The sequence below is a fragment of the Lolium perenne genome, chromosome 4 (assembly GCF_019359855.2).
Source record: "Lolium perenne isolate Kyuss_39 chromosome 4, Kyuss_2.0, whole genome shotgun sequence".
Taxonomy (NCBI): domain Eukaryota; kingdom Viridiplantae; phylum Streptophyta; class Magnoliopsida; order Poales; family Poaceae; genus Lolium; species Lolium perenne.
In genome coordinates, this window is record NC_067247.2 from 73049344 (window position 1) to 73067402 (window position 18059).

General features: G+C 42.6%; 1 protein-coding gene across 10 annotated transcripts; it reads right to left on the reverse strand.

Moving 5' to 3' along the window:
- Positions 1-683: 683 nt before the first annotated feature.
- On the reverse strand, positions 684-17771 carry LOC127293666 (uncharacterized). 10 transcript variants are annotated; one of them, XR_007846019.2, is made up of 18 exons: positions 17482-17771; positions 12544-17380; positions 12280-12468; positions 12064-12178; positions 10257-11310; positions 9016-9463; positions 8774-8827; positions 5849-8681; positions 4913-5026; positions 4663-4793; positions 4395-4487; positions 3903-4175; positions 3244-3796; positions 2677-2752; positions 2459-2583; positions 1358-1455; positions 1163-1224; positions 684-1076 (listed from the first exon to the last, which is right to left on the reverse strand). XR_007846019.2 is itself a non-coding variant. In XM_051323310.2 (16 exons), exons 1-15 carry the CDS (start codon positions 17706-17708, stop codon positions 2484-2486), a joined length of 11097 nt encoding a protein of 3698 aa, XP_051179270.1. In that variant the 5' UTR covers positions 17709-17771; the 3' UTR covers positions 684-1224; positions 2459-2483. The 10 variants fall into 10 exon arrangements, 1 of the variants encoding a protein (XP_051179270.1); XR_007846014.2 differs by having other exon boundaries at positions 1163-1245; XR_007846017.2 differs by having other exon boundaries at positions 1163-1271.
- Between the last annotated feature and the right edge of the window lie 288 nt (positions 17772-18059).

The window sequence follows — 18059 nt, forward strand, 5'->3', positions numbered from 1 at the left end:
ATCGCCACCAACCAAAGCAGACAAGATCAGATCTTGTGCCCAGAGGTTTATAGATTATAAAAGTGGCGCGGTTAACAACTACTAATCACAAGGCAGGACACCAAATCGCAAAGGGAGCAGCAGCTTTGTCATCCATCACCTAACCAAAGGAAAGCGACACCCTATTTCTTCAAAATACAAGGAAGAAAAATGGAGAAATATGTTCATCAATCACCACAATTGATTTTTTATCATGGAAATGTATTTATCTATTAAAAACTACCTATATAGATATTGACTGGGCGCGTACCTGTTGTGCCATACAAAAGCATCAGAAAATTAACTGCGTCAGATAACCAGACAAAGAAATTGTCTATTGAGAGGACGAGGCCAGGGTTTTGCTGCATTGCTTACGTGCATACAGGCCACCCGAGCCCTATCTTTCCCATGACCACAAGCCAAGAGCTCGTACTCGGATGTAGATAAAGCGATCACTCTCTGTCTCAAATAATAACAATAAAAGAACATGAATTAATTCATGATGATAAGCAGCAGATTTTTTTTTTCTCTGTCACGAGCACACCAGTAACGTGTCACCTTGCAAGACTACTTGGAGATTTCCAATCAATCTGCACCTGTGCAAAAAACAAAAACAAAAAATAGAAAGCAACAAGAGTGGACATAAAGCTACTGCAAGGATCTCATTTTGGAGATAACCGGTACATTCCCATTACTTATACGGGGAATATTCTTACACTCTGCATTACTGTGATTAATATTTGGACTATGATCATCCCAGCGACACTAGACATTTCTATTTACACCGAGTCCATGCGGAACAGAGGGATTAGAACTGTGTTCCAGAATCGCATATCCAGCGCCTATGCTTCCACAGATGGCTACATGGCTCATAGAAAGATGCTTCTAAAATATTACATCTACAGGACAAGTATTATGTACATTTTACTTGGACAAGATTAGTTCAGTGTTGCAGGTGCTGCGCAGCGCTGTGCTCTTAAACGTACTTGCACGACTTCTTCATGCTTATCCCCCGGGCATTGCAGCTCTCCCAGTTTTGAATCCAGTGGTAGAGCATGCTGCAGTGTCTTCAGTTCATACCACAGATTCGACATTCCACAATGTCAATGTCTGGATCCCAGGATGCATGTGAATGGCTACAAACATTGTAGATGAAGATGTACTCCTTGTTTGCTTGGAGCCATCCATAGCCGTCCATACAGCAAGCTGCGGAGAAGTCAAGCCTCTCTGGATTATAAAATGACACATGCAAGCTGGATCAAATTCAAGCACCTTGTTATATCACATGCCTAAGCAGTTGACAGTGGCCTTGCAAGAAAAATACTAGGCGCAGCCAAACCTCTTTAACTTGGTTCTCGGTCACGCATTTAAACCATACAATTGCTTGGGATGCTAGGCTAACCCGGCTTTTCCTATGGATTGTCTTCTGCCCAAACTCTGAAAAAGGCATAACATCTTTTGGGTAAATCACTTGTATTTAAGAGTTAATCTAAATAATCCAGAAGTCAAGGTTGATAAATAAACACGAAAGAGAATTTGGGTAAAGCACTTGTAAAAGGTTCCGGGTTAAAACTGTCGTTGGGCAATAGTTGAGGGACTAAAAGTAGGCCTGTTCATATGTTAAAATTGACACTGAACTAAAATAGAATCAGAGAAATCAACTCAAATGAAAGGATACCGACTGGACAAAACGGAAATAAAATATCAGAACATATTGGGCTCAACTTCATCCATCAAATATTGAGAAAAACTGTGGAAATAGTTCTTTCTAGTTTTGAATCTAGCCACTCATTCTGATTTTCTGAGAATAAAATACCATGTAAATGTTTTACATCATCCTGAAAAGTTATTGGAACCCTGTTGCTGTCCCCTCATTTGAATAAATAAGAACCTGTCGGTGTCCTCTTATTGGGATAAGTAAGATGACCAAACATTTGTTCGACCACCATATCAGTTCTTAAGACCAAAGCTAAAATAATCTAAATAAGCAAGTTTCCAGTATTACAAATCTTAGGAACCTGTAGTGTAGTTTAGGCATGTAAATTTTTGGGTAAATGAATATTGTTGAATCCGTTAATACACCGGCATTTTCCTTTTAAATCAGGCTCTTTTTTACTAGCTAATCCATTAATTAGCACTGACCGATCCAGGGTTAAGACAAAGAAGGCCATCAATTTAGTTTCATCAGAAATTATCACTGTTTGAACAGCCCCTTTATATCTCATGGTCGTCTCTAACTGGATTTCATCAGAAAATGTCACTATTTAAACAGCCCCTTTCTATTTTGAGGTCACCAAACAGGCAGTGGAGAAATGGAGACAATTCTTAGCTTGCAACATCTATATACTAACCTGTAGGAAGACCTTGCATTTTAAAAATCATACAGATAAACAAAACGAGTTACTTAGGACAGGGCTTCGGCAGAATATTCAGTAAGTACCCGGACAGTGGTATCATTGATTCAGTCATATCCAAGGCGTCCATCCTTCATACATATTACACAAATTGTCGATGCTTGTTGCCTGCTTAAGAAGGTGGTCGACTTGCTCTGAAATTTTCAAGGACCTAAACAGAATGGTGAGCGAATGAGATCAAAACTGGAGAACGTAAACAATAGATCTGGATGACTACCAAAACTCTTTCCACTTATTTTCTCACCTGGTAGCATCTATATCTCGTCCATGTAACTTATGCTCCACTTGCTTCAGGATAGACAGAGCAAAAGGATTTTTACCTGCAGAGCAGAAACATTAGCTATAAATCTGTCTCAGCTTCAGAATCCACAGGCCTAATATTTCATGAAAAAATCAGAGACAGACAGAAGTACAAAAGTAGAAAGGTTTATGATGATCAATAATATTGAACTTTACGTAGTAAAGGTGCAATTTCAAAATGTTAAATTTATCTGCATTAGTATTCTTGTACAAATAAAAAGTAATATTAAGGTGTACAAACATATGGTTGAGAAAGCTGAAGTCTCATTGTAACCTTTCTTCGTTTATTTATATGTACAATTGTTAGTTCTTTCTGTGGAGAAAATTGAAAAGGCCTGCAGTGTTAAAAGGTGCTGACAGAGCATTGACAAGTTAATCAAAATTCAATGCTCTAACAAATATCAGGGAGTGTTGGGTGTGATATACGCTCCTCATAAGATGTTCAAGGGGAACCTAGTTGATGTCAAAACAAAAATGATGAAATATATTTATGGCGATGACGATGTCTTACCTCTGTTTGTTCGAGTATCTGAATAGGATTTATTATCAGTGCTGCCACATTCTTGTCCTCTAACCTGTTTGAAGGCTCCAATGTTATCCTCAGTATCAATTTGTCCCTCCGCCAAAGAGGTTTCAGCCTCATGGATATTGCTAGCTTCTGTCAACGTTACATTGTTTTGTAATGTCTGCTTATTGCTACTTGAGTCTGACTCTGAATCAGTTCTACCATCTCTTGTTTCCTGACTATTAACGTCAGGACCTTCTATTCCAGGCCTGCTGTCCAAAAGGGCATCTATTTGCTCCGATTTCTCAGAAAAAGTAAGCTGGGTCAACTCTGTTGTACATCCCGAACTGCTAGTATACGAGTGCTCTGGTGGAGAAATCCAGCATTCATCTTGTAGAGAACCATCAGCGTCCATAACTAGATCCTGAGAGGCACCGTCCCTGCTTCCAGAAGAGCTTTTATCCTTCTCAATTGATGAATCGCTTTCCAAAATATCTGGACGTGCAGAGGGCATATCCTGCGATCTCACAGTCGCACTTTCTTCAACAACTTCTAAAGCCTGCAAATAAGAGAATAGTTGAGTGATATACATGTACCTAGAGACATGTAAAATTATAATAAAGCATTGAAAAGTAAAAGAGCATGTAATACATGTATACATGTACCTTGTGAAGATTCCCTGCATGAAGACTTGAAAGGCGCCCAAGCTTAATCACCATGGAATGCAGTTCCTTCACATATTCGGTAAATAGGGGCACCAAAGGCTCTAAATTTTTGCAAGCTTCCCTTACTCTAGTGATGTAAGATTGGTACAATGCCTTTCCATGAATAAGAGGCATACTGGTGTTATTCTTCTCTCTTTCCTTTGACATCGCTTCAGACATAACAGCTACATCAGCAGATAACAAAGCTTCAAGTGGAAGTAAGATTGTATTTGCCTGCCAAGCATAAAACAAAGATTTTCCGTTAAGAGAAAAATTCAGCCATTTGAGGACTTCATTGCCGCATTAATATTACATTTAAGTCTCAATGGAAGTCCTCAAATGGCGTGCACACGTGATGTACAGTACAAATAAATTTTACCACGAGTAACTAGGAGCAAGTATTTATATTGATCTTGGGGGAAGAAAATTTAATAGATACAATTCATGACAAACCTTGGAAATATTGGTCATAAGGGAACTGTGCAATGTGGCAGCTTCCTTTCCCAAAGTGTAGACATCATGCAACCCCTCTCCTATAGCCAAGACCTGCAAAAAAAATGCCAGGAAATCAGGAGCAAGTTTATAAAAGGAAATAGCTGCATAAAAACATGCATACCATATATGAGATATGTAAATGCTCAGATTTATCCAACTGAAGAGTTTATTTTATCATCACACATTACAGGTATGAAGCTCAATAAAATAGGATTAAATCATGTACCTCCTCAAGCAAGGAGCCACATTCAACAGTCAAGGCAGTGCGTTCCTGTGAAATATGTTTGAATCCAGACAGCGATACACTGACTTCACAAGCACGTTCATACATGTCTACAAGAGTATCCTGCAGATTAACTGGGAAAAGATACACACGGCATTATTCCACAAGGGTAAAAGAAAATGTATCTTACAAATTCTGACATTAGACTATAAAAGCAAAACCAACAATTTCAGGATAGTAGGAGAGGACCGACCTAAAGCAGATTTCGCCTTGACAGAGACTGCAGAAAGTTGATTGGTTGCTGAATACAAGCCTTTTCCAGCAGTTTCCATGTTAAGAGTGCCAAGTTTCCACTCTTGTTCTGCACCTGCTTGCAGCAAAGAACAAACGGAGAAGTAATTAAAAGGAAGAAAGTCAAGAAACTCATTATCAAGTAGGGGGAACTATTAGGTCAGAATTATGCAGAATTTCTAAACTCTGACTAGATGTTGGTGACCCCATGACGAGTAAATACCATGAGCAAGATGTCCAGGCGGCACAGTTGATTGGAAAGAGGGTTAGATGAGGGGTTGGCCGGTTGGGTGGACAAAGGAGGCAGGGGATAAATTGCAATTATTTTTTCTTGATTAATTCATCTTGAGGGTTCATCTTTAGAGCCCAACAATCCGAACTAGGTAACAAGCCCAATATATAACCTCCAAGGAATAATCTAGCTCTTTGACTTGCTAATTCAAATCATACATTTCCTGACTGAAAGGTAGCAGGGAATCCATCCCATAACTGGAAACTGGCTAGCCCTGGCTAGGCCTAGCATGTCGATGAAGCCACATGGTATCTCCATATATCTTGTTTCAATGGTGTATGCTGCATGCTGCTGCCACCAACCTTAAGCTGGCTAATCAAAAGCAGGAAATGAGCAATTGCAGCATGCCGCTTGCACCCCTAATCACAGCATGTATGGCTGATTCTTGTGATTAATAGCAGTATACTAGCAAGCACACCAGCACAAATATATGGCCAAGGAATTCACTATTTGCAATCCATGAACAAGTTTCGGCATCTTGATTAATTTTCAGTGCAGTTTTACGACAAAAAGCACCCACAGAATGATGGATATCCCTTGTGCACTCCAGAGTATCTGAGCACATATGTACATGCAACAAAAGTACAAAAGGAGTAATCAACTTACATGTAAAGGAATGGTATGCTGCATCTAGACGTGTCAGGAGATTCAGGAAAGTTTGCTGCCATGCCCTGCCCTTATCAGTAGATTGTCCAGAAGATTTATCCTCAGACATAAAGTAGAGTCCATCTCTAGATGCTTCAAACTCCAAAACAGATGTGCAGGACTTAACAAGGTCAGATGCCTGTTCTTGAACGCCCCCAAGCAATTTCCTCCTTTTCAGTAGGTGATCATGAAACTCAGGGGGAATTCCTGAGCCCTTTGCGGTTGATCCGCCTGCTCCTGAAGTATTTGGACCAGCACAGGCCCATCCCATCGCTCTCTCAAGTTGTCCTTCAGCTGAACAAGAAGTGCTTTCACAAGCCTGCAGACACTCGATTGATCTTGTTATCAATGACATAGAAGACTGGATCTTATCTAACAAGTTCCTTCTGCTCAGATTTAAAAGCATGGACATGAACTTATCATCACTAAGAATATTTAGTGAGAAAATCTTGGCCTTCTGTGCATGAGGTGATGAAAGATCATGCAGCCATTCGACCTGAACTATTTCCAAAACTATTTTGCGTAAAGCCTCTGTGAGGTCATTTAATTGCCTTTGCATTAAGGAAACTGCTGTCCGAGCAGCTCTAGATGTCTCATGAGCATTACAGTACTCCTCAAGCATTGATGCAACCCTTCCTACAGCTGCACTTGGTTGACCGGATTCTCTTCTTCCTTGACTCGACTGCAGCAAATCACAAATTTCTTTGTCTAAATGTAGGATGAGTGCAGGAGCAATCCTTCTTAGAATATATTGACCAACTTGTTTTTCCACATGGATTGCAAGCTTCTTTTTAAGCGCAGTGTAAAGCTGGTTGGTTGTACAACTGTGCTCAACAGAAGATGAAATCTCATGCATGCACAAGTCAAGAACTGAATCAAGCAAACCGAGTTTCCAAACGAAAAAAGCATGATCCTTCAACAAGCCAGATAAAGGCCACATAACATCAGTTAATGAAGACCTCATAGCCAAAGCATCTCTTAGATTAGAAACTGATCCACTCATGTGAGAAGGAAAGGCGCCACGTGATGAGAGCATATGATCAAGAGATTCCAGGTCAGCAAAGGGCTTTATCAAGATTGAAAGCAGAGCCTTGCTTCTCAAATGAAATTCACTCTCCTGATCAACATTCACCAAAGATGAGAAGTATTGTTCAGAAGAAAGTAATGAATTCATGACATTGGCTTCTACTTTCATAAGTGATGAAATTCTCATATCTTTCTGGCTCCAAGTTTTCTGAAGTTGATCCAATTGTGCTCTACAGGCCTCCTCCTGTGAAGCTAGTTCCTCTGCTTCTTCCCAAGATAGATGGTCTCTACCCCTCATGGCAGCTTCTTCAAGAGCTACTTGCTGCTCAGCGATTCGGCCAACTTTCACAAAGTAGCTCTGTTCCAATTCAGTCAGTGATGCTCTCTCAAGTTCTACCTCAGCCAACTTCTCTAGAGCTGTGTCAACAGAACCACGTATCCGAGAAATTGAACCAAAGGCTTCCATTACTTCTGAATTGTATGAGACAAATGATCTAATAATTTCTGGAAGAAGAACTTCAGTCATTTGCTCAATCATGTTGGTACTTGAATGCAAAATGGCCTGAAAAGTATAAGCCCATTGCCCAGGCCGATGCTTTGCATAATCAGTGTTCATTTCAGCTAATTTGATCCCTATCACCTCATGCACTTCATTAACAAATCCAGAAATTAGTGCACATTTTTCTATCTGCTGATCAAACAATTGCAAGCTCATTCCAGCATCAGCTTGAAGATCAGCTTCATCTGTCCTAAACTTAGATATCCCAACAGCTTTAGTTGAGAGTTCAGACATTCTGGCTCCAACCTCACTATATAACTGGCTCGCAGCATTTCCAAGAATAGATAGAACCTTACTTGTTTTCTCTTGTACATCCTCCTGTGCTGGAGTCTTGACCTTCAAATTATCTACTTGCAAGAATGGAATGTTGTCCTCATCATTCTTTTGTGATGGCAATTGAACAAAGTTCATGAATGCAGAAAGTATCCGATCTTTAGACTGTGCTTCATTGTTCAATCCAACGGAATTCATCAATTCAGAACATTCCCTCGTAATTCTTTCCACACATGCAACATAACTTTCCATCTGATTTAAGAGATCCCGGTATCTTTGCTGCACTAGATTACTACCTTCACCCTGAACCTTAGCAATGACTTCAGCAGCCTGCCTTTTGGCAAGAGGAAGCATATCTTGCGATGAACTGGTTACTGATAGCTGCAAAGCTTGTGCCCAACCAGTAATTGGACTAGTCGTGATGTAGTTAACTGGAAGAACTTGCTGCAAGACTAAAGCATATTCACCAAGTGCCTCTAAAGCAGAGGACCGCCCAGCATGCAACTCAGTGATTAGTTCAGAAACCTCCCTGTCCAACTCATAGCAATGTTCTCTAGTTGGCTCTGGTACGACCGTAAGGGGAACCCCTGATACAAGGACAGCTGAAATAAGGCTTAAGGCCTCAGCCTTGCTGTCTAGTTGCATTAATAGCCCTGCCCCTGTAATTGAATTGTCCCTAATGGCCTCAAGAACCCTTCCATGTTTTTCCACCCATATTGCAAGCGTGTTTGCTTCATCAACCATTGCAGTTTTTGCTTCTGCTAATTCGTGAGCATGAAGCTCAAAAGAAGTGCGGGATTTTTCAGCAACTGAAGTAGCTTCAGCGAGGATTGACTTCGCTGATGTTTCCTTCTGTAAAGCACTGGACCGCTCTTTCTCAGCATGATAAAACATAGCAGACATAACCTCATACTGATCTAGAGAATCCAAGAATTTCTGCATACAGTGGGAATAAAACTAGAATCAGGTGATTCAAATGTGTTATTTGAGATACTTGCATTTCGTAGTTACAAGTTAAGAAAGAATACCTTTAGAACAGATAGTGTAGCTGGCAAGTTAGTCACGAAAAGATCCTGATGTTCCTGAACATCACAAAGAGTTCAATTAGACTCGGAACAAATTCTATAATAGAAAATAAATCAAAACTCGTAAATTTAGGAGATGCTAGAACTGCAAATATGCCTAACGCCTCACTCTTGAAACTTCCAACTGATACTGGAATATACTAATACCAAGATGCAAAAGAATTCCAACTCCAAGAGACAATTACCTGCAAAGGAACACGACTTTCTTGAATCCTAGAAGAGAACAAGCTTAAACTAACTGCTAATTCCATTCCTTTCTTCTCTTCACCAGCTATTCCAGCTTCATCTTGCATATTTCCACGTGTCCACTCGATCAATGGGTCCCAAACAAATACTTCCATTAACATTAAGATGATATCTTTGTTCTTCAAGAGGGCACCCATAACTGCCTCACAGGTGACTCTAAAGACGCCTTCAACTCCAGCCAATCCCAAGGCTGATTCCATAGTTTGAGTAAGACGGAACGGAACAATTTCTGGAATCTTCAACCTTTTCCCTTTATCAAAGCATACGTTATAATCTATGTGAACCACATCACCATTGCTGAAGTCCATAAGGATGTTATCTAAATGTCTATCTCCAAGGCCCAGGATATGGCCAACCATGCTCATGGCTGCTAGACTACTAGAGAATCTGCAAAAGGAAAATGATTGCTAGCTAAGCACTCACAGACATTGGCAAATTTTATCAAAATAATAATAATAGACGAAATAAATCTTAGTTATTACTCTTAGAAGATGTAGCATAGCACTCTATTTCCAAAACTAAGATACCTTGATGAATGGTTTATGGTGAACAAACTAGTTGATAAATAGTATGTATTGAAGAAGAATAAATTGGATGGCAAGTACTCCATGAATCACTACTTGCAACAGAACACACAATCTTACAAAAGTTCCCACCAAAGTTGAAATCCAAGTCCCTAATTAACAACATGAATGCTGCATAATGGAAACTATATGGCATGCACATCTAACTCATAAGGGAGCTTGTTGACAGTAGCATCCTGAAGAGCTTCCTCAGTCTCCCCATATCCCAAATTACTAGGGACTTCCGCAACCATTTAAATGAGCAAAAAAACAAAATTCGTCCTCTCTCTGGAAAAGAGTAGTGATTCTCTTCTTTCAATTTATTTTTCTAAGGAGGGAGTCATTAGAGATTAAGAGCAAAGACTAACTGAAACAAAATTTCTCAGTTTCGAACATGCCATTTATATTCAACGTGGGCTTGATTTACTGGAATTTTCCATGGATATGCATACTTATTCTTGACCAGAATGACAACTAGCAAAAATGTTTAAACAAAGTTTGAGTAGTACAGGGCGAAGTGAAAACTCGAGATCGTACTTCTATTTTACCTTGCAGTGGAAACAAAGGGCAAGTGGTGAATCTAGACAGAGTGATCAATGCAGAATTGACATACATACCTCTTAACTTTGGAGTTGAAGTTTTTGAACCCCTCACTTGAACACCACATTTCTTGCCACAGAATCTGCTTTGGAGTCTCCTTCATAAGCTCCAACAGAACCTTTTTCTTAACGTCTAGTGGCCAATCTCTTCGTGAGATTACTCTTTTGATCCCTTTTTCTTTCAGTGCTGGTATTATTTTTCCATAGAACATATCACTTGGACGGGGAACATGAGGTACTGGATTGTGTGCATTACCAGTGCTAACTGAAGAAAGCTGTGCCTGTGCCACCTGAGAACGTTTTTGCCATGACTTGTACACATTGTATATGCTGCTTACATTTTCTACCCACTGGATTAGCCCAGCTCGTCCACTGATTGGTGTAACAGAATAAAATCGTATTGCAATATTTCGACTTCGAGTGTCAGAAGATGCGTACAAGAAGCTATTTATCGCCTCCAGCAGCTGCATGATCCTAGAATCAAGACGTAAATCCTCCCGTCCCTTGAGAAGATAAATATACTTCTGTCCATCTGATCCTTGCAAGATGAGCTTCTTAGGTCTTGTCTTTGTAGAAAGTATCGTTACTTCTTTGCAGAAAGATGATACTGTAATCGTGCCATGATTTCCAGCAAAAGAAGATTCTGAGGAATCAAGTATCTGCTTCTCAAAACCAGGCATTGGAATGTCAGAGGTTGACAAAGCTGCTAGCTGTGGAGCAATTTCACTTAACAATATACGTGACTTTCTTTGATGAGTGGCTAAGGAAGCTGCAATCGTATCAAAAGGCCGCCAAATCTCTCCTAATGCTGCTGGAGATCCAGGGGGCACCTTAAGGCTCGTGATTGCAGATCTTAGCTGAGCATTATATTCCTTATGGAACCACATCTCATGAGGTGTTTTTGGTTCACGAGATGTAGACGCTAGACGACGCTCCAAGGCTACAACAATTGGAGTCATGATAGCAGAATACTTTGCAGCATTGATCTTGTTCTTTTCAGCTGAAGTCAGTGTAGAATTTGAAGCAACCCTTGCAGCTTCCTCTTTCAGTATACTGATCCTCCTTAAAACATCTACATTCGGAACATAAAAAATGTCCCATCAATAACTCAAGAACTGGCATTCAGAGTATATTTGATATAAATATATGGTTACTGGTGAGATGCATGTTTGTACAAAGAACACCATATACCAGACAAGAACCAAGAAGTCAAGAACACCATATACCAGACCAAAACCATTGTACAGAGATTAAATTTAATGCAATAATGAAGTAGTAGACACTAGCCAATTTCCCTGCAACATAACTTCTAGAAACATTGCAAAGTGACAAGGAAATTTCCATTTCCCATGCAAGCACGTACTCGTACAGTATTAAAACTCTCTAAGCTAAAGGATCTCGTTAAAATTCTAGGGAGGCACCATCCTAGAGATCATATGCAACAATATTTTCAGCATTTGTATTGCAACCTATTAACCAGAGGATTTCATAATTAACTCTAACAAAGGAAGACTTCCATAAACCAGAGTAAAGAAAAAATAATATTTATTAACTGAATCCTTAGGGTGTGTTTGGAATTACGGCGTCTTTGTAAGGAAATTGTGTTTTGCTCCTTATATTACCTAACCAACATCTTTCTAACGGTATAGAGGAGATACTTTACTTGGTTCAGTAAGTATCCCTTTAACTAACTAGATCCTGTAGTAAGCACAACAATGTCAACTGGAGGCTAGGCAAATTCCTGCGTAGGTGTATCCATTTTCCACGAAAGGCCTGCCTCCGGCAGCTGATTTCGCAGGACTGCAGGAGTGGAAGGGATGCTTACCTGAATGGAGATCTTGCAAGGTACTCAGCCATTGTTCCTCCCACAGAACAGTAATCATTCCTAGCTCATCAATTGCAAGCTTTACATCCTTAATTAATTTGGGATATAGCTTAACCTTTGAAAGAAAAATAGGAAGTGTTCACAAATATGAAGTCTGATGCATATCATTCATAGCCTAAAGCAGGTGGACATAGTATAAATATCAACCAAGCATACCAGAAAGTTCAATATTCGCTGAAGCTCCTCAGATGGTTCTCCTTCACAAGCATTGATATCAACTAATGTAGGATATACGATAGAATAAGGAGAAAGTTTCCCTAGCTTCACCAATATGATCTCCAACTGTTTCCTTACTATCTTCTCTGGGTGGGAACTCAAACGAGCAAAAAGCTGTGGTATAATCTCCTACACAGATCAAAACATATAATTATACATTAATCGTAACATAAATATAGAACAGATGCCACTATCATGATTTACCTGCCATGGTAATAAAGGAACTGTTGAAAGCCCACTTTCAAGTGTTTGTTTCAGCTCCGCCCCATAGTTCAAAATTATGTGGAGGAGATACAACAATGCTCTCAGAGTGTAGCCCCTAGTTTTCCCTTTCAAAGCATCACGGTGATATGAAGGTTGAGACTCAGTTGATGAATGAGAAAGGTACTGAAAATAAGCATTTGCAGCATGTCCAAAGAGTGATACCCTCCTTTGCCTTAAAGACCACCAAATTTCAATGAGATTGCTAATCAAAGGCATGGCGTTGCCCATTGCAGGATCGTATTTACAAAAGAGAACTGTTAGTTCTGATGATAGCAGTGCATGGGCTCCTTCACCATCACTGGCCTCAAAACCTGGTGCTCCAGCTGCTGTTTCTAACAGATGAGTTACATGTTCAATTAGTTTGGTCATGGAGTACTCCTGCTCAGAACTGTAACTGTATCCTTTTGTTGCTGGAGAACTATGATCTGCATAATCTGCAGATTTATCAACATAGAAACTTCTTATTGTTTGCTCCACCTCAGACTTCTCATTATCTGTCAAGTGAAGTCTATCTGGAGAAAGTTCAGATTGGAGAATGGAGGAGACATTGTTCTGCACATTTGAATCAATTCCAGACAGTGAGTGATTGGCATGCGTAAAGCACCAGGATGCATAAGAAAGCCATGCCTTGCCCATGCTTGGACTAAGTTGACAGGATATCTTTTGAGCACTGCCTATGATTTCTTGGGCAAGCACATCACAGTTCGCAGTAGAAACTGACTCACTATCACCAGACAGAAGTTTCTCTGCCCCATTCTGAAAGCCGGCAAAATCACTAAAATCTTTGACCACCTTTGGAAGGATCATATTCAGAACAGAAGTTGAACTCTCTTGCTTCATCCAGGTCGAGAATTTCAAACAAGCCTTAGCAATCAGTGGTTTACCAATGACAGATGAATCACTAGCTGTAGAAAGGACACTAGGACGAACCAGTGACCACAGATCAGTTAAAGCCTCCTCAATGTTTCCTTCACAGTGTTTCAGCAAGGCTCCTTCATATTTAATGTTCATAGTAAGAATTTCCTTGTCCGTCTCATCAGATGAATCCAAAGGATGGTTTATGAGGTACTGGTTTAAGCGATTAGCCAACATAAAGTTGCTCTGCTTTCTAGCAAGACTAGCAAGCTTGCGACATAGAACAAGAGTGGGTAAGGAAGATGAATGTGCAGTACGATACACTTTAAAAACCTTCAGCCACATGCTGCAATCTTGATGAATCCTGTCAATAGGATCCTGCAATAGTCTCAGTAAGTAATCCATGAGCGCTGGTGGTTGATTAGGTCCATTTTGGCAGGTCAACCCAGTGGCTTCTTCAAATGCAAAGATGCAATGAAGCTGGCCAGCACATGCTGCAGCATCAGTCAATCCATTGAGAGGGGCCACAGAGAGTGCTTCATCCAATATCAACTTTGCCTTACCAAGCTCCTCTCTTGCCCTGTCAGACTTGCTGTCAGACTGAAGCATTGCACGCAGGAGCATTAATTCACTTCTCTCAAGTGCAACCTTGGGATCAAGGGTGAGCTCGCTGCTGCTTTTAGGAGTCAAATCAAGATAACTCCAAGCTGAATGGAAGTCACCCTCATCAAAGCATGCCATTGCATGAATAGCGTTAAGCTCATTGCCAGCACTTGTTAAAGCACCTGAATAAGGTTTGCCAGCATGTACAGCACGGAGCTCTTGTAACTCTGCAAGCCAGCCCTCCAAGCATTTCCAGTCGGACAGGGACGTGTAACACTCAATAACACGTGCTATGATGTACTGGATGACATCAGACTCCATGGAGCAAAGGGCTTCCTCAGACTGCAACAGATGGGAATAATGTGCAGCAGCCTTTTCATACTGCCCCTGGGATTGATAGATGAGTCCTGACATCCAGGAAAAGTGTTTGTGGGTATCAGATAAACCATGTGCTAGTTGCTTTTCTTGCTCAAAGTATGTGTAGAATGTTGACACAGCCCACCTCTGGAGTCCAACTAAAGCATCTGTTTCATGACACCTGCACAATGCCAGAGAAGCATGTCGCAAGACCCTCAGAATATCTATTTCTAACCTTGCTCTATAGGCGTGATGACTTTCAGTAGGTCCTCCCATACGACTGCTGTCTTTGAGGGATGATGCAGCCAAGCTTCTGAGATCTAGTAACCGCGATGAACAGTAGTGAATAACTGCATCGTTACACTGCAAAGCTAGTCCTGCATTTAGCATTGGATCACAAATTCGAGAAAACCACTCTTCACAGACTCGTTTGTTTGCTCGGAAAAACAAGGAACTTGCTTTTGGAGGGGCTGGTAGAACAAAGGAACCTTCATATGCATTATAAACATATTTCTTCAACGCCTCAACAAAATCCAATAGCAGGCGCATAGGTAAAAGGCATGTGTCAGATGGTCCTATATACCTGCCTTCACCTTCGTTAGCCTCCAGTGCCAATGAACTGGGAACATCCAAAAGCATGCGTTCTAAAGCAGCAAATGTTTGTGTGGGACCACCAAGATGAGTTCGAAGCCTAAGGTTTATGCAGTGCCGAGCAGCTTCATGGAGGCCCCACCAAACAGCAGCAAGATTGTTCACTGAATATATCCTATCAATAATAGTTCCGTCCACATTGGGCCCTTTGAATAATTCGTTCCAATCAGCATCCCCAGAGACATCGATTTGACCAGAAAACATATCTTTCTTGCCACGGTAACTGAAGACCAGCCGTTGTACCCAAGAAGAAAGAGGCAACTTCAATCTGAGAGAAAGGTAACTCAGAATAGAAACAAGCTGCTGCCAATGGAGTTTCCTAGGCTGTTGCTTCACGGCAAGCACATGCCTCAAACTCATGCAGTGCTTGCTAATGTTAGAAATATCTGCGGAATTCTGATAACTATATCCATCCTCAAGCAAGCCAAATGTGTATGTTGTAATAGGCAAAGCAATTGAATATAACCTCAGAAATTCATTCTTTACAGCAATATCTGGATCACTGAGCTTGTCAAGAAGAACCTGAGTGACAACCGAGAAGCTCATAGGATTGATGAGCCTACTCAAAAAGAGTACTTCCAAGGATAATGCAACATGGCATCTCACTTTAGTCTCCCTATCATATGCGCAATCCAAGATAGTGAAAAGGATAGTATTGGCAAGAGTAGCATCCCCAGAATCATAAGAGAGACTGCCCTTATTCAGATCCTTTTCCATGGCAAGAACCAGTTTCGCAAAAGAATTTATCCAATCGAAAGCGTCTAATTTCAGTGTCATGGATGATGATGCACTAAGGGCCCGAACTATGTGCTTTCCATATTTATGCATGAACTTCATTTTACAGACACAAAATGGCTTCTCTGATTCAGCAATCAGCTGAGTTTGACTGCCTAAATCACCAGAGCTTCTGTTACATGCTTCAGATGTTTCGATATTACTTGACAGTTCCACGTTGCTCAGTCTGTGAAGTGTAGAGAAAATCTGAAACTGCATCTCAAGGAAATTATGAAACGGGGTGCCAAATGGGTCAAGCTTCTCTGAAATGAATGATGTCAGCCTAGTTACTCTCCCATTGATCTTCTCGGAATTAGCAGAAATAGTGGCCAGCAGAATCTTCAGATCAAATTTCATTAAAGCAAGCAACTGATGCTCTGAATACCCTACCGGAGTGTTATTATCTATGGAGAGACTCTGGATATCATGGTAGCTTACTTGCACGTTCTCAAGCAGCAATTTCAATTGCTCCAACTCTTTCATCAATGATGCAATTGCTTGCTCGGCTACATCTTCCAAACCATGCTGCAGGCAGAAAAGGTAAGTGGCTGCTGAGTTTGCGACCACGCTATAGTTTGGATGAAGACGCAGCCGGGATAAAGGTGAGGTGAAGTCAAGCAGGTGTTCCACGGCAGCTGAACGGAGGCCCGAATTTTGCAGCGACAGCACTTGCAGGTTAGTCTTAAGTGCGGCCACCAACTGCGGTGATGACGCAGTATCCAAACTCTGGGCCAACACATCCACAAACATAACATAGAAGTCAGCGAACCTTCCCTGCAGAATCTCCGCGAGCAAGACCAAACATGTGGATGCTTCTTCCATCCTGTCAGACCAGCCAAGCTTGGAAGCTATCACGGATGCGCACCTCAAAAGCTGAGGAGCCAGCCCCTCGAGCGGCCCAACTACGAGATCTCTCAGATTATTTCTCTCCGCCACACCAGACGCCATGATCTGCAGTACTGTCGAGAAGCAAGCAAAGAGCGGCCGAAGCCGGCCAGAGCTATGGCTGGCCGCGAGGTTGGGATCGTGCACAAGCACCTCCATATCAGCCAGGAACTTGGGCAGCAGGCCAAGGGAGAACTGCAGATTACCGAGCCAGTGCCACTGGAACTGCGAGAAACTATCCAGGATGGTGCGGCAGTCGGCGTCAGCTAGGTCTGGGACAAACAGCCACCCAAGGAGCAAGTCCACGATATCGACGAATTGTGGGCGGAAGCAGTGGGGGAACTTGGCGGCGACCAGCGTGAGCAGGCCTAGCAGGCACCTGAGCACGGCGAGAGACGTGCGGTCATCCTCGAGCACGTCGCGGCAGGCGGCCAGGAGCGGTGGCACGAAGCGCTCGACCGCGGGCACGTCCCCCGTTGCGAGGAGCTCCCGGAGCCCCTCGGCGACGAGCGCGGCCGAGGCGGGCTCCCCCAGGAGCGGCAGCGCCCAGGCGACGAAGCCGTCCGGCAGGCCCCCGGGCGCCTCGTGCGCGCACAGCACCGCGCTGAGCGCCGCGTAGGCCGCCACCGCGGCGCGCCGCACGGCGTAGGACCTGCGCGGGCAACAAGCAGGAAGGAAGAGGTGAGTACCTGGTGCAGATGCGCGGGCGGGGGAAGGGGAAGGGGAAGGGGGAGGAGGGGAAGGCTAGCTTACGCATCGTCGGCGAGGAGGACGGAGAGGGGCGGGGCGAGGAAGGGGGCGAGGGAGGGGAGGAGCGGGCGGTTGGGTGGGTGGAGGAGGGAGAGGCGGAGGCTGGAGAGGGCGGCGGCGCGTGAGGCGTCGTCGGAGGGGTGCGGGGGCTCGCCGGCGGCGGCGGAGAGCAGGGAGGCGAGGTGCTGCTGCAGCTGGTGGTGGGCGTAGGAGGGGTGAGGGTTTTGCATTGCAACCCGCCGCCCGTCGCGTCGCCTTCCGCTCGCCGCCCGGCCGCCGGGAAGACCTGAAAGAGAGAGCTCCCGTTTCGCCGTATTCTCTTTCTGAGTCGTCAGATTTACTTTCCTACTTAACGACCGTTCGATCAATAGCCTGTGTTGCTAAGTGTTTTCTCGAGAAACATTGTTGTGCTAAGTTGAATATTAGAAGAGCTAGTTCAATTATGTCAAAAAAAAAGCCGACAAACTTCCCCTAGTCGTTTTTCTAGGGTTTCTATATCGCCACATGAGTCCCGAAATTTTCGGTGATCAAAGAGCTCGCGCCCAGTTTGACAACCCCGTCCGATAGCTCTCTCCGCCATG